The 25,290-nt window shown below is 47.0% G+C and overlaps 1 protein-coding gene across 2 annotated transcripts in view; it reads left to right on the top strand.

The window, feature by feature from the left end:
* Positions 1-25,290, top strand: part of LOC138487889 (NXPE family member 1-like) — a 342,495-nt gene that overhangs the window by 128,095 nt on the left and 189,110 nt on the right. For both annotated transcript variants that reach the window (XM_069614509.1, XM_069614508.1), the window contains exon 3: positions 11,091-11,800. In XM_069614509.1, the coding sequence (XP_069470610.1) occupies positions 11,091-11,800 (710 nt within the window). The remainder of the gene's footprint in view (positions 1-11,090; positions 11,801-25,290) is intronic.

Here is a 25,290-nt window from a genome sequence, read left to right as displayed (position 1 = left end):
TGAATCTGTTGGTTCTGTCCATGACCATCAGTCCAGCTTCAGAGAGCAGCCAGAAGCATGGAAACTGCTCTCCTGAAAATCCATGAAGACCTGCTCCCTAACCTTGATTCTAATCACCTCTCTGTCCTCATCTTACTCAATCTTTCATCTGCTTTTGACAAGGTCAACCATGCCATCCTGCTCAACTGGATCTCTGATAACCTTGGTATCACTGATCAGGCCCTGGCCTGGCTGACCTCTTTCCACTCGGACCTACCACTCCAGGTCCAACTCGAGTCCTTTCTCTCTCTTGCTCTCTCTAGATGTGGTGTTCCTCAGGGGTCTAACCTTTCTCCCTGGCTTTTCAACCAATACCTGTCACCTCTCGCCCCCACCACATTGCCGTTCTCTTCTCCAACTTTCAGTGCTATGCAAATGACGCTCAGCTAATTTCCAGGCTCCCCTCTGCCGCCTCTTCTCCCTCTCTCATCTCGGATTGCCTGTTTGCAATCCTGGAGTGGTGTGCCACCAGTGACCTCTGCCCGAATGCCAGCAAGAAGGAGATCCTCCTCATCGGCTCACCTGCACCTTCCTTTCCTGTCACTCTCTGGTCAGCCTCCATTGGCCCTCTTCCTGCTCCCACCTGTGAGGGTAAGAACCTCAGGGTCATCATTGACTCCACACTCTCTTTCTCTCCTCATATCTCTGACATCTCTAAGAAGTCTACCAGCTGCACCTCCTCAGAGGTATTCTTCCTTTCCTCACCGTCCCCCAGAAATTCACTGTCTCCAGAGCTCTGGTTCTCTCTGGGTTGGACTATTGCAACAGCCTTCTTTTAAATCTGGCTGCCTCTACTCTCTGCCTTCTGCGAATCATCCAGAACACGACTGCAAGACTTGTCCTTGGCCTCAAGCCCAGGGATCGTATCTTTTCAGCCCTGATATCTCTCCATTGACTCTCAGTGGCTGCAAGGAATAAGTTCAAGACCCTCTGTATTGTCGCCAAGGCCTTCTGGGGTCTGGGACCGCAGTACCTCCAACTCTCTCTGCAGAAATGTCTTCCTACTCGAGCTCTCCGATCCTCGACCTCCAACTCCTTGAGGGTCAGTCACTTTTCCAAGCAACAAGCTGGGGGTAGATCTTTCTTCGGCTGGCGCCTCTCTCTGGAACAGCCTCCCTGCCTCCCTGCCTCTCTGAAACTTGATGCAAACCATCTCTGGTTCCGGAAGCACCTCAAGACCTTCCTCCTTGCTTCTGCCTTCTCTCATCCTCTGCCCTGCTGATCGCCTGTCTGATTCTGCACTGGTCACCTGGCTGCGCTCTGAATTTGGTCCCAGGTCCCTGACCGCCCAGGTGCACACCCACGCTTCATCCTGGCAACCCCTGCACTTTGGTTCTGTATCTTTAACCCTACAGTCCCTTTATCTGCACTTATTTGACACCTGCTGTCGGCACATATTCTCGCACTTACCACCTGTTTGGCTGCACAATCTGTTATTTTTACCCTTTGTACTGCACTCTCCCATCCTCCTCCTCCTCCCCCAGCACTTTTCCCCTCCCCCCACCCTGCAATTATGCGATCTCAATGCCACTAGGCCTTGTAAGATTGTTGTCTTTTGTCCTCTCTCTGTTTCCCCTCCCTTTCCTCATCACGCCTTGAAACACTTGTGTATAGGCACGTTATAAATGCAATATCATATCATGATTGTCTGATAATAAATGACAATTTCCTGCTGTGGTGTGACAGTAAATCATAATGCTTAAGGATTTTGCATTCACCATTCACTGTTGTAAAAAGGGATGCAGTAAATTCTTCAAACAGTAATCTTTTTTTGTTTCTTAAAAAAAATGGTTTGAAAAACTGTTACTCATAATTCATAATCGATAGGAATAGGTTTTTTTTTAGGAGACTTATGGTACTTACTCATATCTTTATGGTGAAAATATGGCCTGACAACATTTGGAAAGTAGTAGAGGTAGCTATTAACCAAATGACATTGGACCTAATTATATTGACAATTGAAGAAGTAGATAACTCATTACAATAATGATATCAACAGATATCTTTTTCACAAACTAATTTAGCAATGTTAATGAATCACCAGGAATTATAGATTTCTTACATAGGATGTTTGAGAGTTAAGATATGGAAGTAGAGAATCAAAAAATCTGAAAATTCAGATGGGGCACTCTAGATTATAAAATGGACATATTATGCAGTTGATTTGAATACTACTAAAAAAATCAGAACAAGGGTAGACACCAATATATTTAAAAGGTACCACCTTATCTTTGGGTTGTACTTCTTCAGCTATCTTCAGCACTTTTTCAGATTAATTAAGCGAATCAGTGAAAAAACACTAGCCTTAACTAATTGTGGAAAATTAAATACAAAAAATAAATACAAAAAAATACAAGTAACGATGATCAGGAAGCCACTACAAGACTCGTTTTTACATCACAAGACAAATCAGACTAAGCAAGTAGAAATCCACCAATTAAGGGTGAGTGAACTTAAAGAGAAACTAGTAATTAATATGTCCCATGTTTTATTGGCATCTTTTCAGCTTCGCACCATGGGGAAAGGCTTATCATTTATACTACTCTAGAACATACAAGTTCATCTCTTATAGAGGAAATTGATTTATTCTAACTTTACCGAAAGTTGAAACTTAAAACATTCTTTTCCAGATTAGATTCAGATACACAGCAAATGTATGAGGACACATGATACAATGAGCCTAGAACCAAAAGTACATTTAAACCCAATAGGCAAACACATTGTCACATAGTGTTTTCACTAAGCCACTCTTAGTGATTTCAAATGAAGTATGCAAGAAATAAACCGACCCATTGATCACAAAAAGAGAGTGAATCTTAAAACAATTATGGTGTAATCATTCAATTATCATTAAACTAGCTAATAAAGGAGGAGCATTTGTCATTATGAATAACAATTATTTTTTTAATGAAGTATTAAGACAATTGGGTAGTGTAGATACATACATGAAACTTGAGGCTGCTCCAATAAGCTCTGTAAAAGAACTTACTGAGGAAACTTTAGAACAGATGATAATACATTGATCAACCGTACAACTAAACAATTTTCGATGACCTAATATAAATGAACCCCTATTTCTTACATTCTACCTAAGATACACAAACGTCTAATTAACCACTAGGAATGTCAATTATTGTAGCAAAAGAAAATATATTAGAACCTCTTTTGACACACATTAACACTATCATACAAACCATCATTCAAACAAGTGAAACATGTCTTGTAGATACAATCCATTTTTTTAACCAATGATTAAAGATGTACCCTTCAATCCAGATCAAGAAATTATGTTTACTATGAATATAGTTGGTCTGTATTCATCTATTCCACATCAGGAAGGTATTGAGTCAATGGGTGTCTGGTATTGAAAACCCAGCAAGTAGGGGCTAATACAATTTTCGTTTAAACACTACTAAAACATATTATGTTAACCAATATATTCTATTGCTAGCACCTAGTTTTCATGCTTATGATATAAGGGTATCCCTTATTGTCAATGTTTACATTATAAGAAAATTATCTCAGAAACACAGAAGTTACACTTGAAAAATATGAACATTAGTGCAGAATTGAGAGAATGAGGCTATAATGAACAATTATTACATTCTGCATTGGATAAAACTGAACAAATTAACTTATGCAAGAGGAAGTGATTCCCAGGTGAAGTCAAACAAAGTCTGGTCACCGCTCTCTGCAGCTTTCCGCGGTTGGAGGCTAATTATCTATCCTCTATTCTTTGCCTCTTCTCTTTATGTTCCTGTTCTCATTATTTCTAGCTCCAATGCGACGCTCAACAGCTGCTCCAACTTCCTTTGCCGCAGCACGCCTAGTTTACTCACTTGCTGGTTTATGCTTATTGACCATCATAATGCTTGCTCCATTATGCTTCTCCCATTTGATTGCTTCTGCCTCTCTGATACTGTTGACATGTCTGTTTTAAATTCTACTTCCTGTAGTACTCCCAAAGCTGTTTCTTATCTTTTTGTAATTATTCTAATCGTCTCTATCCTCTGCTCTAATTACCCTTGACCTGTTAATACTGCTCTTTGGAATGCTGGCTCCCCTTGCAACAAATCACACTCTGTTTTAGATACATTTCTCCATCTGAACCTATACTTTTTGTATATTAGTGAGACATGGGTCTTTTCTTATAATACTGCTATTCCTGCATCTCTTTCTACTCCCGACACAGTTTTCGTTCACACACCTCGGCCCTTGGCCCTTGGGGGTGTAACTGGTATTTGTTACTGCTCACCTTTTGTTTCTTTTTACTAGTTCATTGCCTTTCACTTACTTCTTTCTCTAAACCTAAACCTTTGACTTTTTCACTTGTCTATCGTTGTCCTAGTCCTGTGGGATCTTTCTGTGATCATATTGATATTTTGCTTTGTGCTATTTTACCCTATTCTACTCCATTTATACGTCTCTGTGTTTTTAATCTTCATCTTTTCATTTCCCACTCATTTCTTCTGTTTCTTTCCATTCTTGACTCATATTTTCTTTCTGCCCTCCCTACTCCTCCCTCTCATGTATCTTGCTCTTGTCTTGATCTTATTTTCATTTCATCTTTATTCACAAGGTATGTTTCTGTACATCCTGTTTACTTTTCTGATCATCATCATTCTTTTCAATTCTTACTTCTCTCCTCTCACCTACTTCTGCTTTTCTCTCTCTACATCTCTTCTCTTGCTGCTATCACTATGTCTTTTGGAATATCCTCTAATTTCTATCAGATGATATCCAGCTCCTTCTGTCTTTCTCCTCGTTCTCATCTTCTATTCATAATAACCTTACATCTTGTCTTCTAGCTATCAAATCATGCAGTTCTCTTTTTTCCCGCTAATACTATTGCCTCTCCTCCTGCTTTCTTTGTTTAATTTCCCCCCTCACAACTACCTATTTCATCTTCTGCTCATAATATTGGTCTTTATCTCAATACTGACTTATTCTTCCCTCATCATATTTCTATTTCCTCATATGCCTGTCGCTATCATCTATTCAACATTCGCAAATCCCACCCTTTTCTTATGTTTTTTTTGCCACTAAGCTTTTGATCTCCTCACTTTTCATGTTGATTTTATTGCTCTGCTACACTCTTTAGACTTCCAGCCTCAAGATTGGCTCCTCTAAAGTCTGCCTTCAATGCTTCCATGTGTCTCTTAAACCTTCTTTTCCCTTGTAATTCAATTTCTCTTGACATTTTCTTGGCTGGCTTTCTTTTCACTCTTGCCATAAATGTAACTCTCTCCCTTGTTTTCTAATCTCTCTATTTATTTATTTATTCATTTATTTATTACATTTATTATATGCCCAGATCCTGAGGTATCACGGCGTATTTACAGACACGAACAAAATACAATCTTGGTGATGAACACAGCATTGGAACAAGAGATACAATTTACATTTCTACATTATATACACTGGCGATACATTTATGTACAGTGGATGCGAGGAATGGGCCTGGGATGTGATGTGCTTGGGAGTATCTAATACTGGTTGAATAACCGCGTTTTAAGTAATTTTTTGAAGAGCGGGAAGGACGTTTCCTTCTTGATATTAATCGGTAGGGCATTCCAGTGCCTGGGAGCAAGTACTTTGAAGCTGCTGCCTCCTGCTTTTTCTCTTTTAATCCTTGGGATTTCAAGGTTTTCTCTGTTGTTAGATCTGAGGAGTCTTGTCTGGGTTTTTTTGGTGATAGTGTTAAGGATGTATTTGGGGGCTTTGTTGGCGATGCATTTATGGGAAATGCTGAGGGTTTTGAAGAGTATTCTGGCTTTGATGGGGAGCCAGTGATTTTTGTCTCCTAATATTAGAGATATGATCAGATTTTTTTATGCCTAAGGCAGCTCGGAGAGCTTTGTTCTGCATGAGTTGTAGTTTGGAAAGGTTAGTGTTGGAGGTGCCAAGGAAGAGGACGATGCAATAGTGAAGTTTAGATAGTATGAGCACTCTTGCTAGTGTAATGCAGTTTTCAGGTGTCAGGAATTTGCTACTGAGAGAGATAAGTTTGGCTGTGTAGGCGGTAGAGGACGCTAGGGTGTTTACTTGCTTGGACATGGTAAGTGTCGCATCCAGGTAAACCCTGAGTGTTTTCACTTGTTTTAGTACTGGGATTGTGGTGCCATCGATGCAGAATGTTGCATAAACAGGCTGTAAGGAGGCTATCTTGGAAGATGATCCTAGTATGAGCAGCTCTGTTTTATCGTCGTTGCGACATAGGGCCTCATTACGAGGCCGGCGGTAGCCGTGCCCTTCTTAAGGGCACGGCTACCGCCAGTAATGATTTTTTACCGGGCACATGGAATGGTCAATTACCGGGTCATGCCAACCTTGGCGGACCCGGTAATTGCCCATTCCATGGGCCCGGTAAAAATGAATCCCTATTTCCATTTGAGCCCCATAGGGCTCAAATGGGAATGGGGAGGGAGCTAACAACGGACCTGTTAACAACAGGCCCGTTGTTAGCTCCCTTATCCCCTTGCAGGACCCAGAAAGGACGTCTGGTTTTCCCAGACGTCCTTTCCGGGTCCCGCGAGGGAACCTCGTAATAGGGCCGAGTGGGTTTAACGGCACCGGCACCATTACCGGTGCCGTTAAATCCATTCCCCCCACCTCGTAATGAGGCCCATAGACTGTTGTTGGCCATCCAGTTTTGGATTATTGAGTAAATCTTATTGATGAGTATGGAGTCTTGCTCATGGTTACCTGTTAGGGGTATGAGGATTTGAGTGTCATCTGCGAAGTTTGTGTAGATGACACCCATGGCATCCAGTGCTGCGAAAGAGCAGCTTAGTGTAGGCATTGTACAGGGTAGGGGAAAGGCAAGAGCCTTGAGGGACACCTAATGGGACTGGTGTGGGATCTGCTGCTTCTTTACCAATGGCGACTCTTGAGGTTCTGTCTGCGATAAATGATTTAATCCAGTCTGTGGCATGATTGGATAGGTTAAAGTTATTGTTTAGGGTGGCACAGAGTTTGTCATGGTGGTCAACCAGCTCAAAGGCTGTGGAGAGGTCGAGGAGCATTAGTAGGCAGAGTTTGCCTGATTCTTTGGTGGCATCCATTTGTATCTTCAAGTCGAGTAGGGCTGTTTCCGTGCTATGGTTGCGACGGAACCCTGATTGTCGGTCTCCTAGTAGTTGATGGTGTTCTAAAGGGTTTTGAATTTGGGAGTAAGCTATTTTGCTGATGATTTTCAGGAGAAATGGGACGTGGTTATGGGTCGGTAGTTGGTAGGGATTGAGGGGTCCAGGGTCGGTTTTTTGGGGCGGGGTGTTAATCAGGCTTTTTTGATACTAGTGGGGACAGTGTTAGAGTTAAAGGAAGCATTGACAAATTCAGTTATGACTGGTGATAGGGTGTGGCACAGAGTTTGACTAGATGGGAAGGGAATTGGTCTTCTATGCAGTTGGAGGCTTTGAGTTTCGTTATGGTGTCTAGTAATTCTTTGTTGGTGACAGGGGTGAATTGAAAGGGGTTTCCAGTAGGAGTGATAGGACTGTTTGATGCAAAGGTAGGAGGCTTTTTTTTTCTTGCAAAGGAGCATTTTTTTGCTGTCTATTATTTTTTGTAGCGGTAAGATTTCGGAGGCTAGTGCATCTTGTATCGTGGTGCACCAGGTTTTGCTGGAGTTATGGGGTACTGTCACTTGGCATGGGTTCTCGAGGATGGAGAACAGTTCTTTGCTATCAGAGTTAGCATTGGTTATGCACTTGTTAAAAGCGTTAGCTTTCTGAGAGATTATGGCCGATTTTATATTTTTTGTTAGCTATTATGAACGCCTTTGCTGATTCGTTGGTATTGGTTTTTCTATGTAGATGTTCGAGTGATCTTTTAGTACGTCTCATGTTAGTCAGGTTTCTGGGATTTCGTGGTAATGGGAGCGAGTGCGTCAATAGTACGGGTGAGACATTGTTAATAGCAGTCTGCTAAGTAATCTGGATTGTTCGTATTGGGAGTGACATTGGCTAGGGCCAGGTGCAGAATGGGGGAGAGGTTTGCTGTGAGTTTTTTTGAGATTTCTGGTTTCGAAGGTGTCTGGTGCTTTAGGGCTGGTGGGGACAGTATTTTTAAATTCCAATGTGAACGTGATACTGAAGTGGTCCGACCATTCTACGGGAAGGATGGACTCAATGGTGACTTGAGAGTTGAGGGAAAGGATCCAGTCCAGCGTTCTGCCTTTGGAATGGGTTTATTTGTTTATCAGTTGGGTGAAGTTCATTTCTGACATGGCTGCATGAAAGGAGGCAGCGTCCATGTCAAGTGGGTCGTTATAGCCTAGATTGATGTCCCATAGGATAATGCACTTAGTCTTGGGTTTTATGAGGGGCGTGACCAGTAAGAGGATGTCTAGGTTAGGGTGACTAGCTTTATTAGGTGACCTGTATACTATTAGAAAGTTAGTGGTGGTTTTGGGGTTGGGGGAGAATTTAACTAGTAAGATTTCATAGCCCTGTATTTGCTCCAGTGGGCACTCTCTAACTTGTAGCGAGGTTCCGGCTATTAGAGCAACTCCACCTCCTTGGAGGTTGTTCCTGTCTGTTCTAAGGATACTGTCCCCGGGGGGGTATGGCGATGGCTAGAAGGGGGCCTGCGGCAGGGTGTAACCAGGTTTCGGTGACTGCTAGAATGTCATGTTGTTGATCTATGATGAGGTCGTGGATTTCTATGGCATGTGCCTCTAGGGATGGAACATTGATGTGAGCGCCTCTGATCGTAGGTGAGGGCACGAGGAGGGGTGTGCTTACTAGGTTCGGAGGTTGAGTCAGGGTTTTGAATTCTATGGATGATTTAGTTTGTTTTTTGGAGAAGTCTTTGAGTGATCTTTTATTTGGAATGACCATTGTTTTGGTGCCGGTGTCTTTGGTTACAGAGGGTCTGGGTATTTGATGGTAGGAGCTGGTTCTGGCTCTAAGTCTATTGCGTCTGGTGATCCCCAAGGAGAGTATAGTTTGACGGATGGTTTTATTTCAGTGGCTAGGAGAGATAGGCCCATCTAGATTGGTGTCATTGGTGCTAGCGATTTTGTGTACACTTCTAAGGGGAAATGGGGGGAGGTATGGTAGAAATGGGGTGGGGCAGGGAATGGGGTGGTGACGCTGACAACCTAGTTTAGCAAGGCCATCATTGACTGAGATGAAGAGTCGTCCTGTGCAGGGCACAGAGTGGGGCATTATACAAAATGGGAACATGATAGCGGTTAGGAATGATGACATTCTTGGTCGTGTGTAGTTGAAGGCAGGTGTATAGCAGAAATACGACAAATAAGTCTATTTTTTCACTTAGGTAGCACAAGACTTTGGTGGTGGCTTACTCAGTTGTACAGGCTTAAGGTGCAGGTGGCAGCTGGTGACATATGGTGAGGTGACAGACTTTAAGCAAGTGGCAGGTAGGGGTGAGGCAACAGTAGCTGGCAACTTACTAAGTTGAGGGCAGAGTCTGGGGTCAGAGTAGCCATAATAATGATCGCTATAAGGATTGTTAGCAACAGTATTTAGATAAGAACAGATAATTGATGTCAATACAACTCTAAACAATGGTGGTATGAGGTAATACTGAATATCTACACAACCTAGGTTGCAGCATTCATTAGTAAGTTAAAACAATTTAACATTCAGCATACGGAAGGCTAAACAACATGAATTCCACAGGAGGCTGTGGATAGGAGTTGGAGGTAACGTGGTGGTTGGTTTAGAGCTAGCTTGGACTAGGATCGCTCTTGAAGACAATGGGGCTGCTATAAGTGAGGCAGCGTGAAGCAGTCGGTTGTGGCATCAATAGGGCTTTCAGTGTGCAGGTCTGTGTTATAGTGTCAATCAGAGTTAGACAGGACAGGAATGAGCAGGAGGTTCAGGTTAAGAAATATGGCGCTTTCTGGAGTAGCTAATGGGCGGATTGTAATTAGCGCAGCAAATTGTTTACAGGTGTGTCTAGATGAGCGGGCAGCTTACCGGCATCTATGCAAACTAGTGGGTAGCTGGTGCTGGTAGGGCAGGGTTCGGCCTCGGCAGCCTCGAGACAGGCTCCAGACAGGCAGAGATCCTTATGGTGTTGACTGCTGGCGCGTGATTGGCCCGAAGTAGCTGGTATTGGCCAATGAAGTCACGCGTGCCGGTCATATGGTGAGAAGGAAGGCAATAAGGGTCCGGCAGCCATCTTGGATAGGGAATTCGATTTCGTACAACTCTTAAGACATAACTTCTTCACATAGAAAAACAACTATGATTACCTTTGTGTAGTTTTTAATCATGCACTTTATTGTACTGTAAAGTGTGTTCTCTGTTCAGCTTGTTGGCGTAAAGCGCTATGTAAGTCACAAATAAATACAAAAAAAATTAATTATTTTGTAGGAAGACAGATTAGAATTTCACCCGAAATGCGTTGGGCAAGGACAATCTCCAAATCCATTCTTAGAGAGATTACCAAGTACTTTATGTTTAACAGCTTTGATTTATAATGTTCAAATTTATAATGTTGTATTGATTCACTTTTGAGAACTATGAGTTCAGTTATATAAATGTATTTGTGAACACATGGAGAGATGTTTTTTCATAAGAACGGATTAATGAAACCAATGTTTAACTTTATATCTTTTCACTACATTGTATTGTTTGATTTAAATGTTTGATATGAGGAATGGTTACTGCACATTCAAAATGTATTTAATAATTCTACATTCATATATTAAGTGACATTCTTGTGGTTAGAAATGTATTTGTAATGGTTTATATTGAATAGAGTGCAACACATTTTGTTTGGATTTGTGATGTATAGTTCTTGGGACCTTCAATTCTAGGAGAACCTACTTCTTATCATCGGACTTGTCACCAAAGTGTGTATGTCATTTAGAAAACATACACTTTCTTGAATATTTCTGAATTATCTTTGAGACACTAGCTATGCACTTTGTCAACCATTACATTGAAAACCAAGTGCTACAAGTGCTACATGTTCAGCCATTTTGAACTTGCAAACATCCACTGCCATTGTGAATGCATTAGATATTCAACATTTCCATACATTCATAATTGTATCTTTCTTTTCCACCAAAGCTGCAAAATTTCAGGTATTTTTACAGAGATTGCGCAGAGGACCCTCAAGCGAAGGTGGAGGTAAAGATCGCCGTTACTGAAACTGACTTGGAAATTACTGAAATCTTTAATGAAATTAATAAGACGATAAGCAATGTCCCTTTTATCCATTTGAACCGCACGACAAGTGCCGAAAAGAGCAAGGTGACGATATTGGACCCCAAAGACAAGTATTGCATTGGTGATAACCTAACAGTTCAGATTGATGTCTATGATTTCTCTGGCAAGAGAAAAGAATATGGAGGAGACTTTATAAGAGCCAGAATTTACTCTCCAGAAGTCAAAGCAGGAGCATCTGGTATCATTGTGGACTTGAAGAATGGCTCGTACCATGTTCATTTTACTTTATTTTGGGAGGGTAAAGTTCGAGTGTCCCTGCTGCTAATGCATCCCAGTGAAGGGGTGTCGGCTCTCTGGAGGGCAAGGAACCAAGGTTATAAGAATGTGTATTGGATGGGAAAGTTTGTCAACGGAACACGTGATGTTCAAACTGAATGCGGATTAAAATTCCACACCATGGAAGAGTTGTGTGAATACCCAAACCACTGCGATGGCGAAATATTTTACTGCATAAAACCTGAGCATGTACCATGTAATGAGCTAAAAGCGATGGCAGCCAGAATACGGCTAAATTCCTACCTGACCGACTTGGAAAAAACCATCTTTGACAAGTAAGGAGACTGGTTAATGTGGTGGCTTTTGTGCAATGCCTTGTGGGTCCCATGAGGCTGGTGTATGATAATGGCACATAAATACTTAATTGAACTTTGTATACTCATATTAAACCTATTCTCACTGAGGAGACTGTTAATCACAGCAACATTTTTTCGAGGGGATTGGGTCCTCCGACGTATTCCATATCTCTGACATGTAATCACCACAGCTGTGCTGCTTCGGAAACTTTTTTCGGCGTCTGCGTCCTGCGTCAATGCGCCGTCGTCGAGGGCCTCCCCCGACGTCCGACGTCATCCGATGTGATAAGTAGGACGCACGACGCCCGTAGCCTCAGTTCCGTTTTTTCCGCGAACGTGTTGCTTCGTGATTCTCGGTTCACGCCTCGAATCTTTGGAGTTCTGTTCTTCGAACCTGTTAGTTTTGTGCAAATCCTTCGTGTGAAGATGTCTTCTACTTTGTCTTCGACCCCGCGTCCGGGTTTCAAGAAGTGCGGGGAGTGTGGGTCCAAGATGTCGGTGACGGACTCGCACGACACCTGCCTCTGGTGCCTCGGGGAGGCCCACGACACGGATGACTGTATCGACTGCCAGTCGCTCACGTCCAAAGCCTTACGCGAACGTAAGAAGAAGTTGTCGGTAGGTCGGGTGTCCAAGCCCAGGAAGTCGAAGTCTGCGGGGCTTTCGACGGATGATTCGAGGGGTGACTCTCCGCGTCATCGTCGGAAGTCTCGTGGGTCTCCTTCTAGGAGTCGGTCTCGCCACTCCTCAGCCTCTTCGAGGCGTTCTCGGAAGCGCCGACACCGGTCGTCTTCCAGGTCCTCCTCGGAGGACTCTGCCCGGCACGTCGCTTACCCCACCAGCCGTGCGACGCCGGAGGAATGGGCTTCCTTCGGGAAGAAAATGCTGGCGATTCTTGAGTCGCAGGGTACTAAGCCGTCCGCGCCCCCGAGTGGGGTCGGTCGTGTGAGGTCGAGAGACACCGCTCGCATGAGTGGTCGGCACGAGTCACGGGAGAGGTCCCGTTCGGACAAGGAGACTTGTTCTCGCCGTACCCGTTCCAGGTCCCGGTCCTCGACGCGTTCGAGACCGTGTGCACCTGTGAAGTCTTCGAGGAAGACATCGACGTCTGAGGCGTCGAGGGCGTCGACAGGCTTTCTCGAGGCTCCGGCTTCGAGGAAGTCGTCGAGGGACACGCTCGGGGCTCCGGCCTCGATGCTGGAGGCGCTGCGTCTGACGTCGACGCCGATTTCCTCGGCGCCGATCCTCTCGGCGCCGGCGCCGATTCGCTCGACGCCAGCGCCGATTCGCTCGACGCCATCGACGCCTTTCGTGTCGGAGGTACCCAGTGGCACGGGAGAACCCCCTAGGAAGGCTCTGGTTAAGAGCAAGCACTCTCGGGTGCCTTCTTTTCGCCACCTGGACTATATTTCAGAGGCGGATGAGGATTCTGATGGCCTGGTTCCTAGTCAGGTTCCAGATGAAAGTGTCTCGGGCCATAGTCAGTTTGACGATTTGAGACAGTCACTGCATGATGCCAGTGGACTGGACACCTCTCCGGAGGTGGAGTTTTGTAGACCTGAGCCTGGCTCTCATGCCGATTCCTCGTACCGGCGCCTTATGGCTAGGGTTTCTGAGTACTTGGGATGGTCTGCTCCCCCAGGGGAGTTTGTGCAGGATGATCTGACGGACATCCTTGATGTTGGTCCCCCAACTGACCCGGTACTGCCGTTCCATATGGCTTTACAGAGAAGGGTGGCGGCGGCTTGGACTGCTCCTGAGAGTCTCCCGGCGGTGGGCAGATCCTTGTCACGAAAATACCGTCCAGCCAGTAGCGACCCCTGCTACTTGACCAGGCACCCCACTCCGGAGAGTTTGGTGGTGCAGGCAGCCACGGCCCCGGCAAAGCAGGCGTCGTACCCTACCATCCCTCCTGATAGGGACGACAAACGTTTTGATGGCTGGGCGAAGAAAGTGTTTTCTTCTGGTGGTATGGCGCTTCAGGCGGCCAACTCCATTTGTGCCTTGTCTCGTTTCACACACACTCTGTGGAACTGTGTTGCGTTGGCGGCTGAACATATTCCCGAAGGGGACGAACGGGATGGTTTCCTTGCTATGGTCCAGGATGGTAAGGATGCCATGTGTGAATCTGTTCAGTCGGGTTTGGATTTAGCTGAATGCGTCAGTAGGTCCATGGCGGCGAGCACCGTGATACGCAGGTTTCCGTGGTTGCGGAAGTCGGGATTTGCTCCTGATGTGCAGTCCCGGCTCCTCAACATGCCCTTTGACGGTGAACACCTTTTTGGCAGCAAGGCTGATGAGAGCCTTGAGAGGTTGCAGACCTCAAAAGCTGCAGCGAAGTCGTTGGGCGCTGCAGTTCGCCAACCTCCGCCTTTTCGTCCTAGGGGACAGCAGTGGAGGGGTGGTTCCTTTCGCTATTACACATCCTTCAGTAAAGCGAGAGGAGCTGGCAGTCAAAGAGGCCACCGCAGGGGTACCAGAGGTGGACGACAGGGTACCCGTGGTGCCAAGGCCGCTCGGGCAGTTGCCTCTTTGCCCTCAGGTAACGCCGCAGCCGCTCCCACTCAGTCGTGAGGCCATGTCCCATGGTTCGCCGGTTGGGGGAAGGCTGGCGCAGCATCTTGTAGAGTGGCAAGCCATTACTTCAGATGTGTGGGTTCTGGAGATCATAACCCACGGCTACTGTCTTCCCTTTCGGCACAGGCCTCGCGACAATCCACCGGGGAACCTCTCTTTGCAGAGTCCGGATCCGCTCCTTGCGCAGGAAATTCAAGCCCTGCTGGAGAAAGGCGCCATAGAACTGGTGCCTGTAGCGGAGAGGAACAAGGGATGGTATTCCCCTTATTTTTTGATTTCGAAGAAAGACGGGGGATTGAGACCCATTATGGACTTGCGCGGTTTGAACAAACTCCTCAGGAAGGACAAGTTCAAGATGGTTACTCTCTCTCAAGTCCTCCAGGCCCTTCAGCTTCAGGACTGGTTGGTGTCACTCGACCTCAAGGATGCTTACTTCCATGTGCCGATCCATCCCAAGCACAAGAAGTACCTGAGGTTCGCGGTTGGCGACTCGCACTTTCAGTTTCGGGTCCTGCCGTTCGGATTGACCTCCGCCCCGAGGGTTTTCACCAAGCTCATGGTGGTGGTGGCAGCGCATCTCAGGCAAGGGGGGATTCACGTCTACCCCTACCTGGACGATTGGTTGATCAGGGGGAGCTCTCCCGAGCAAGTCCTGGATCATCTGTCCGTCACCTGCCGCTCCCTTCACAGGCTGGGCTTCTCCCTCCAATTTAAAGAAGTCCCATTTGACGCCAACACAGCGGCTCCAGTACATCGGAGCAGTGCTCGACACTTCCCTGGGGCAGTGTTTTCCTCCCCAGGTGAGGGCTCTTCACATTCAGCAGATGGTGCTCAAGTTTCAGCATGCCCAGACGCTCCCTGCCTTCGAGTTCTTGAGGTTGCTCGGCCTCATGGCATCCTGCATTCTTCTGGTGCCAGAGGCTCGCCTGCGGATGAGATCTTTGCAGTGGGCACTCAAGACGCAATGGTCGCAGTCCTCCGGCAGGATGTCGGACCCGGTTCAGGTGCCGCCCTCGGTCGCCCGGGATCTTCTGTGGTGGGCCGTCGAAGGCAACTTGATGAAGGGGGCTCCATTTTGGCTTCCCTGGCCGGAGGTGACGATCGTGACGGATGCATCCCTCACGGGATGGGGAGCTCATGCCAACGGGCTGACAGTCAGCGGTCGTTGGTCTCCGTCGGAGTCCAGACTCCATATCAATCTTTTGGAGCTGAGGGCCATCAGGCTAGCCCTGAAGGCTTTTCTGCCGACTGTGCGAGGAAAGAGTGTCCTGATCCTGACGGACAATACAGTGGCCATGCACTACCTCAACAAAAAGGGGGGGGCAGGGTCACTTCCTCTGTGCAGGGAGGCGATGCAGCTCGAGTTCTGGGCCATCCAGCAGGAAGTTTCGATCTCGGCAGTTCATCTGGCCGGAGACGAGAACGTGACGGCGGACACTCTGAGCAGGCAGAGCGCAATCTCTCACGAGTGGGAGGTGGCTCAGGAGATTCTCCTGGAGATCTTCGCCCTTTGGGGGACCCCTCAAGTGGATCTCTTCGCCTCCAGTGTCAACCGGAAGTGCGAAAGGTTTTGCTCGTGGGAATTTCCTCCAAAAGGAGCCTTAGGAGACGCGTTCGTGGTGGAGTGGTCATTCCCGCTGCTGTACTCGTTTCCTCCAGTCCCCGTCATCCCGCAAGTGCTGCGGAGGTTACGGAAGTTCGGTTCCCGGATGATCCTCATTGCCCCGGCGTGGGCTCGGAGGACGTGGTACCCGGACCTTCTCGACTTATCCATCTGCCCTCCACGTCGTCTTCCCTACCGAGACGATCTGCTCTCACGGGAGGGGGGTCAGGTTCTCTATCCAGAGGTCAGATCCCTCAACCTTCACGCTTGGCTTCTGAAAGGTTGAGGTATAAGGATTGGGACCTCCCGGAGGACGTGATGGAGGTGTTGCTTTCGGCCCGAAGGCCAGCAACAAAGTCTCTGTACCGTTGCCGTTGGCGTAAGTTCTGCGACTGGTGCAGAGTTCAGAATGTGGATCCTTTTGCATGTGACATCCCCATGGTTCTGTCCTTTTTGCTTTCTTTGGCCCACAGGGGCTTGCAAGTGGGTACCGTCAAAGGTTACCTGGCGGCGCTGTCCATCTTTAAGCGCTCGTCTGAAGAGTGTTCTTACTTTAAAATCCCTTTGATTTCACAGTTTCTGAAAGGGCTCACTAATGTGTTCCCTCCGTCACCTTTCCTGGTGCCCGGTTGGGATTTAAACCTTGTTCTTAAGTTTCTTATGGGTGCTCCGTTTGAGCCTTTACATTCTTGCCCTTTGAGGCTGTTAACTCTGAAAACTGTGTTTTTAGTTGCGGTTACTTCCGCTCGCAGAGTGAGTGAGTTACAGGCACTTTCAGTTAAGCCTCCCTTCACTGTATTTCACAAGGACAGGGTTGTCCTTAGAGTTCGTCCTTCTTTTCTTCCGAAGGTAGTGACGGAATTTCATTTGGCCCAGAAGGTTGTTCTTCCGCATTCTATCCTCCTCCGCATCCTGGTAAGGAAGAGGAGAGGCTCCATAGGCTTGATCCTAGGAGAGCTTAAAGCTTTTATGTTTCACGCATGTCAGAGTGGACGATCAACTCTTTATTGGTTACGCTGGAAAGCGTTTAGGGCAAGCTGTGACGAAACAGACTTTGTCTCGCTGGATTATTTTGGCCATCTCGGAGTGCTACCGCTTGGCGGGTAAGGACCCACCGGCTGGCTTGCGGGCCCATTCTACCAGGGGTATGGCTGCGTCTACTGCCCTGCAGAGGGGTGTTCCTATTCGCAACATCTGTGATGCAGCCACCTGGGCTTCAGTACATACATTTGTACGTCACTATTCCCTCGATTCCATCCGAGCACAGGATCTGGCCTTTGGCAAGGCGGTCCTTTGCTCTGCTATTTGATTGGCTATTCTAAATCTTGATTCTAAATTCTTTCCCTCCTCCTTGCTCTGGTACTGCTTTGGGAGTCTGTCATAGATATGGAATACGTCGGAGGACCCAATCCCCTCGAAGAACAAGTTACTTTCTTACCTGGTAACGTTCTTTCGATGGGATGGTCCGACGACGTATTCCATATCGCTCCCGCCCTGCCTTCCCCGCTGCAGAATTTCTTTTGCGATTGCAGCTTACGTTCCGCAAGGCTTTGTGTCTGACTGGCAGTTGACTAGTGTCACACGTTCTGGGGGAAAAAACTACAACTGAGGCTACGGGCGTCGTGCGTCCTACTTATCACATCGGACGACGTCGGACGAGGCCCTCGACGACGGCGCATCGACGTCATCGACGCAGGACGCAGACGCCGAAAAAAGTTTCCGAAGCAGCACAGCTGTGGTGATTACATGTCATAGATATGGAATACGTCGTCGGACCATCCCATCGAAAGAACGTTACCAGGTAAGAAAGTAACTTGTTCTTATTTCACTGCAGTTTTATTTTTACACAACATGTTAAGTGATGGGGCGATAATAGAAAGATAATGCTATTGTGGTTTGGGCCAATTTGGAAACTATCTACCATAGTTTTGGCAGCTCCATAAATACATGTTAGAGTTGCAAACAACTCTGCAATATACAATAAAGTGCATTGCAAGTTGGTAAATTCTACGTCCATGCGTACCAATCTGCTTGGACTATGCGTGGGATTATTGAAACTAAAGGGTTATTATGAGTATGGTGGTACATTGAAAAATAGGGACTATTTCAAATACTGCCATATTTTATTGACTCCTTATGGGTTTTGAGGTACTCACCTCATGAAATATATTTTGATCTCATTAGGAAAACAAACTCATGCCAGGGAAAGCCTTGATGAACCAACAAGCAGTGACCTGTGACTATTCACAGGCCACTGATCCAAAGGTTTGTTGGCATGTAGATTTTCATGAGTCATGTTTGGGGGCCAGCGACACCTGCCCCAAAAGAACCCCTGTACTCATGTCCCCGCACTCCACCCCAGGCCTCCCTTGCATCCCCAACGCCTTAAACATGTTAAACCTCTAAGATTTTCAGTGCAAGATTGATATAGATGTATGATGGGGTTTAACCTTCCCCAGTAATCAGTGGGGGGATGCTAGGCCCCATGTAGGACCATGGGGCATGCATAGGGCCCAGTGCGGGAAGGCAGTAGGGAAAACCTCAAATGTTTTTAGATGAATCTCTAGAAAATGGAAAGTTTATTGGACCTTGCACAAACTAAAATTCTAGTTGTTCGAGTTCCCTCTCAGCTACTTTGCCAAGTGCATTGAAATACTGATTACATATTAGAAGGATTTCCCTATAATTGTAACTCCTCCCGAAAGGATGAGGTTACAATGTGTTTGCCCACTTATGTGCCATAATAGATGCTTTAGTGCTCCCTTTTCCCTTTTGGGATATTCTCAAGGCACAAGGACCAGTATAGCAATAACATATGCCGTCGCTGTGATAACGTGAGTGTAGAGACACTGAGACATGTCCTGATTGAATGTCAAGATACTCGCTTTAACAGGATCAAAACGCTATCAAGATTTGCTGACAAAGCATTGTGACTGGAGACCCAATCTTTTTGTGACCCACAATGCTCTGGACATGAAAGACTTTTGACATGGGCAGTGATAATTCTTCTACGCAACCTCAGCCTCTTAAAGTGAGACTATGTATGAAGGGGTGAATCTTGGAAATTCATACCTTTCCTTGCTTATTGTGTGCCTGTTTCTTCTATCTTTTCTTCTTTTAGTATGATTTTATAGGACCTGTAGGCTTAAGCACACATTTTATGAATTGATATCTTTTTGTTTTAACGTAAAATTTGTTTTATTTGTCTTGACCGAAACACAATAATAACACATGTTTTAAAAAAGATAGAACAATGCAGGGGATGAACTAAGTGAGGGCATATGCCTCTATTATGCTCATATTCTCACCACCTTGGTGGAGGATGAAGCACAATGGGCAGAAAGGCATTTACTAACCCTCTACACATTTTCCGTCATACCTCACAAAGGGATACTCTGCTTTTGCAGGTCTCAGACCCAATCAAAATCTTGCCCTCTGAGTCAAAGATTCTTAAAAGTGAAAGAGTCAGGCAAATCATACTGATTCATGATGATCCTAACGATATGAACAATTTTCCGTCCTTTTTTATCCATGCCCCAAATTGCTATATCAATGGGAAGTATTTTGTACTATGTCTTCATTTCTAATGTCCAGGTACACAAAGCATTGGTATGAGTTTCCCGGAAACGCCCAGGTACACCCAACATTGGTGTGTGTGTGTGTGTGTGTGTGTGTGTGTGTGTGTGTGTGTGTGTGTGCATGTGTGCATGTGTGTGAGTGGTTGTGTAGGAGGGGGCAGGGTGGTGAGTGTTTCTGTGTGGGAAGGGCATGCAAGATTGTGTCAGTGGCATTAGTGTGTTTTGTCAATAAGTGTGCGATTGAGTGTGTGTAGGCAATATGTGTGGGCGGGCTGTGTTTGCAGGGTTACTGTGTGGGAGGACAATTGATGGGGCTGTGTGTGTGTTTATGAGAGCAGTACATGTGTGGGGGCAATGTGTGGATGCAGTGTTTGTGCGTAGGAAGTGCAGTGTTTGTATGCAAGTGCGTGTGTGGCCAGTATGTGTGTGGGGGCAGTCTGTTTGGGGGGAGCAGATTGTGATTGAGGGGGCAGTGTGCGTCCCCGCAGGAAGAAGTGTGTAAGTGGGCAGTTTATTTTGTGGCAGTGTGTGGGTGTAGTGTGTGGCAATGTTAGTGTATGTTGGCAGTGAATTTGAGTTAAGTGTGTGGATGTGTGGAGGTCAGTGCATGTGGGGGCAGTGTGCATGTGAGGGAAGTGTGTGTGGGTGTCTGGGGGCAGAGTTAGTTTGTAGGCACACTGTATAAGGGCAATGTGATTGGGCCATGTGTGTGGGACAAAAGGAACCAACGAAACCAAATGAAGCCCCACCAAAGGCAGAGGCCCCCGGCCGGACCGTACACGGAACTCCAGAAAATGATGGACTACATGTGGGAGGATTTCACTGCCCTCCATTCCAAACTCAACGATATGAGTGGAACATTAAGCTCTATTAAAGCCCGGATGGAGAAGACCGACACCAGAGTGATAGAGGTAGAAACCAGGGTCAGCCTGGCAAAGACCATATCGGTGTGCTCCGAGCTGAAGTGGCCACTCTTTCCAGACAGGTCCAAACGGTCAGCAAAAAGAATTACGACTTGGAATCACTGTACAGGTGTCCCTCAAGACAAAATAGACGGCCCTATGGAGGAATACGTGGAGCGCTACCTTCTCACTCTACTGGATTTCCCTAAACTCTCGCCTCAGTTTGCAATTGAATGGGCACACTGATCCCTGGATGCGAAGCCCAAGCCAGGTGCTCGCCGTCACCCCATCATCGCACGACTTCTAAATTACTGAGACAGGAATGCTTTGTTACGTGCTGCAAAAACCAAAGTCGAACTGCTGCTCGGCTCCGCCAGGATTTATCTATACCCGGACTCAGTAGCTATCCAGCAGGAGCGCTAAACCTTCCTAGCCATTAAGAAAAAACTACGGGAGCTGGGGGTCAAGTATTCCATGCTGTATCCTGCAGAACTGCGAATCAAGCACGCAGACTGAGTTTTCTTCTTCACTATCCCAGAGGAGGCTTCCAAACCCCTTGATGATCACTTCCCAGGCTGACAGAGGACTCGTGTCACCCCTGCAAACACTCCTGTTCTCTCCTATAGGGGGAATTCTCCTTCACTTGCCCATGTGACCGGCAATGAGCTTGTCCGCTTGTCTACTCTCTACAACAATTCAACCTTGTTGGAACAATTTGAGACTAGTTCCAGTTCCACCCACGGTCTCTACTAGCCTAATCCCTGTTTTTTGAATTGTACACCACACTTTGCTTAGTTCATGCTCGCTCTGGAGTAACGGCCGTTGTAGGTGCCTTTCCCAGGCTTACTACGTGTGAGAGAAAATAAAATAACCACCCCTGTCGGGGAAGGAGGCACTGAGACACGGCTGCAAGCGTTCAAAGGATGGTTTATTTCTCCAGCTAGGAAATAACCCCCAAAAAAACCCCTTCCAAACATTTACATCATACTTGTGTATATATATCAATTAAAGTAACTCTAACAAAAAATGCTAAATGGACCCGATTGGCCAGGCGGTGTGGTGCTGTAGGTGTGGGTGGCATATCTTCCTTCTGGTTGGATATCTTGTGCTCCACGCAGGTCAGGGTCCGGTCACTGTGGTCACTACCTAAGCTAATATGTTGCATTCGAAAAACACTAAATAACAAATTATCTAAAACATTTTATGCTACTTTTCATATTTCTACACAAGTTACACATAATAATTGTCAGTACAATTGGGTCATTCGGGGCTTTAATTAGAGGCCTTGACCTTTATTGTGCATGTAAAAGAATCAAGGTGTGTTTCACATATCTCCTAAACTTCAAACCTATTAATATGAGAAAAAATATATATTGTAGTAAAATGCTTAAGGTTAGTAGTGGGTGTGTTGGGTGGGTTTCGTAGCACAGGGGAGGGTCTGGCACTTGAAAGAAATACCTTACAGGGAGCGCAGGGTCAAGATGGCAATAAATTGTTCTAAATGGGGGTGGGTGGCTTGCACGTTTATGGGGGCGAACGAGCAGAAAGTGCCTAGCTCATCCTGGTTCACATGCTGGTTCTCATGCTAGCAGTGATCTCAGAGGAAGAAAACTGTATCATATTGGTTGTTGCAACTTTCTCCGGCTTCTGCGTGAGAATGGGAGCGCAAAGCTTTTCTTTGCAGGGGGAGTGCAAGGGTGGGGGCCAGCCAGCTGCCTGCGCACCTTGTGTGTGTGTGTCTCTGTCCTTGGCTGCTGCGGTGGAAGGGGAGCTGAGCATTGCTGTACTATCGCAGTGAGGCCTGTTTACCCAAGATGGAGTCGAAAGGGGGCACAAAAGATGGATGCCCCGTGTCCTGCTCAGTAGTCCCATCTATGTAGCAGTCAACCGTGGTTAACTTTACATAAGGGCAAGGGGCAATGCCACTACCGGAGGCACGTGGTCCAAGCCTCGTACTGAGGAGTGTACGGCACGAGGTGGCCTGGGGAACCCTCACTCCCATACATACCCCCCTTTTGTTACATCTAAAGTAACAAACTATTTATCTCGTTATTTCCGTTCTCCCTTCGGTAGTGCTCAGCCTCATCCCAAGCGGGTGTACCCTTTATTGGCATCCATGCTTTGCACACACTTTTCAAGCTGTTACCTCTTCTTGCGTATTCTTCTGGGGTGACCATTAAGTATATCCCAACATCCCTATCTAAATCTATCCAAACCTCGTCATACCACAGCAAGTTCTTTGGTTCTTTAATGATAGTGTGATGTAGATTATCGACCACGTCCCCATACTGCCTATAGATGGCAGTCATTCTATACTGCGGTGTGGTGTATTCTCCAGTTTGTACTTGGGCATCTATCATGGTAGCCACCGTTGTCTGTCAGCCCACTGTTACCATGATCATCGCTGAATTAGGCATATTATTTTCACAGCATCTAAGTCCCAGTTGGCACACACAGAATATTAGGAGAAGAAAGACAATAATGGGAATGAGTATCTTCGCTGCTATGTTCACCCATGAAGGTATCCAGCTGAACAGATTGTCGAACCACGTGTTGTTGTCTGCTCCACCTTCTGCTTTCATTCTTTCTCTTAAATTATGCAGTGCTGTTATCACGTGTGACAGTGTCCCGTTATCAGCATCTGAAGTAGGTACGAACGTGCAATACGCCCCCCAATTTTTTTTTCAAACACCACCGTCCACTGCTGTGATAAGATCTAAGACATATCTGTTTTGCATCGTCATCAGGCGCAGTGCACGGAGCTCTATTTTTATGATGTTGAATCCTTCTTCAGTGTCGTTAGCCAGCTGGATGAGCTCCCAGCGTGTTATCTGCAGCCATTTCGCGTTTGTCCTTGCTTGAACGCCTCGTGCTAAAAATGATGCAAAAAATGTCTCTGCAGATGAGAAAAGCTTGTACTGCTGCGGGATTTCAGCAAGGAGTTCTCACGATTTGGAGGTAATATAATTGGATCTTTTGCTGCGTGACAACTTAGTTCTCAATGCTTCCTCTGACAATAGTTTGTATGCTGGGGGCTCCGTGATTGTCTCATCGGGCGCTGTCGATGGTTCAGCCGATTGCCCTGCTGCCGATATGTCAGCCGATTGGCCTGCTGTCGAACTGTCAGCCGAAGGCCTTGCTGTAAACTGAACCTGGCTCTCTGGTATCACCATTAGTGCTGAGTGAAGTATGGCTAGGGCACAAGTTCCCCTCCAGGATGCTGGGAGATGCAGGTAAGCTCGATTGCCACAGATCCAGTATATGTCCTTTAATGCAGCAGTGCCTTTTTTCATATATGGTATTATTAAAGTCTTATTGCACTGCTGTGCTGTTCCCATATTCGCCTTCCCTTCTCCATGGAAGCAACGTTTGTGCGGTATTTCCCTTTGAATCTTTATGGGTCTCTCCAGGGGTGTGACCCATGTCAGCTTGGTGATATGCTGTGAGCAGATGGCGATGCACGTTTCTTTTGCCCACTCGTATGTTTCGTCTGGCAGCCCTCGTTGCCGTTCGGATTGACCTCCGCCCCGAGGGTTTTCACCAAGCTCATGGTGGTGGTGGCAGCGCATCTCAGGCAAGGGGGGATTCACGTCTACCCCTACCTGGACGATTGGTTGATCAGGGGGAGCTCTCCCGAGCAAGTCCTGGATCATCTGTCCGTCACCTGCCGCTCCCTTCACAGGCTGGGCTTCTCCCTCCAATTTAAAGAAGTCCCATTTGACGCCAACACAGCGGCTCCAGTACATCGGAGCAGTGCTCGACACTTCCCTGGGGCAGTGTTTTCCTCCCCAGGTGAGGGCTCTTCACATTCAGCAGATGGTGCTCAAGTTTCAGCATGCCCAGACGCTCCCTGCCTTCGAGTTCTTGAGGTTGCTCGGCCTCATGGCATCCTGCATTCTTCTGGTGCCAGAGGCTCGCCTGCGGATGAGATCTTTGCAGTGGGCACTCAAGACGCAATGGTCGCAGTCCTCCGGCAGGATGTCGGACCCGGTTCAGGTGCCGCCCTCGGTCGCCCGGGATCTTCTGTGGTGGGCCGTCGAAGGCAACTTGATGAAGGGGGCTCCATTTTGGCTTCCCTGGCCGGAGGTGACGATCGTGACGGATGCATCCCTCACGGGATGGGGAGCTCATGCCAACGGGCTGACAGTCAGCGGTCGTTGGTCTCCGTCGGAGTCCAGACTCCATATCAATCTTTTGGAGCTGAGGGCCATCAGGCTAGCCCTGAAGGCTTTTCTGCCGACTGTGCGAGGAAAGAGTGTCCTGATCCTGACGGACAATACAGTGGCCATGCACTACCTCAACAAAAAGGGGGGGGCAGGGTCACTTCCTCTGTGCAGGGAGGCGATGCAGCTCGAGTTCTGGGCCATCCAGCAGGAAGTTTCGATCTCGGCAGTTCATCTGGCCGGAGACGAGAACGTGACGGCGGACACTCTGAGCAGGCAGAGCGCAATCTCTCACGAGTGGGAGGTGGCTCAGGAGATTCTCCTGGAGATCTTCGCCCTTTGGGGGACCCCTCAAGTGGATCTCTTCGCCTCCAGTGTCAACCGGAAGTGCGAAAGGTTTTGCTCGTGGGAATTTCCTCCAAAAGGAGCCTTAGGAGACGCGTTCGTGGTGGAGTGGTCATTCCCGCTGCTGTACTCGTTTCCTCCAGTCCCCGTCATCCCGCAAGTGCTGCGGAGGTTACGGAAGTTCGGTTCCCGGATGATCCTCATTGCCCCGGCGTGGGCTCGGAGGACGTGGTACCCGGACCTTCTCGACTTATCCATCTGCCCTCCACGTCGTCTTCCCTACCGAGACGATCTGCTCTCA

This window comes from Ambystoma mexicanum, chromosome 9 (genome assembly GCF_040938575.1).
Source record: "Ambystoma mexicanum isolate Mex_15411 chromosome 9, UKY_AmexF1_1, whole genome shotgun sequence".
NCBI classification, from domain to species: Eukaryota; Metazoa; Chordata; class Amphibia; order Caudata; family Ambystomatidae; genus Ambystoma; species Ambystoma mexicanum.
This window is presented reverse-complemented; position numbering and strand designations above follow the sequence as displayed.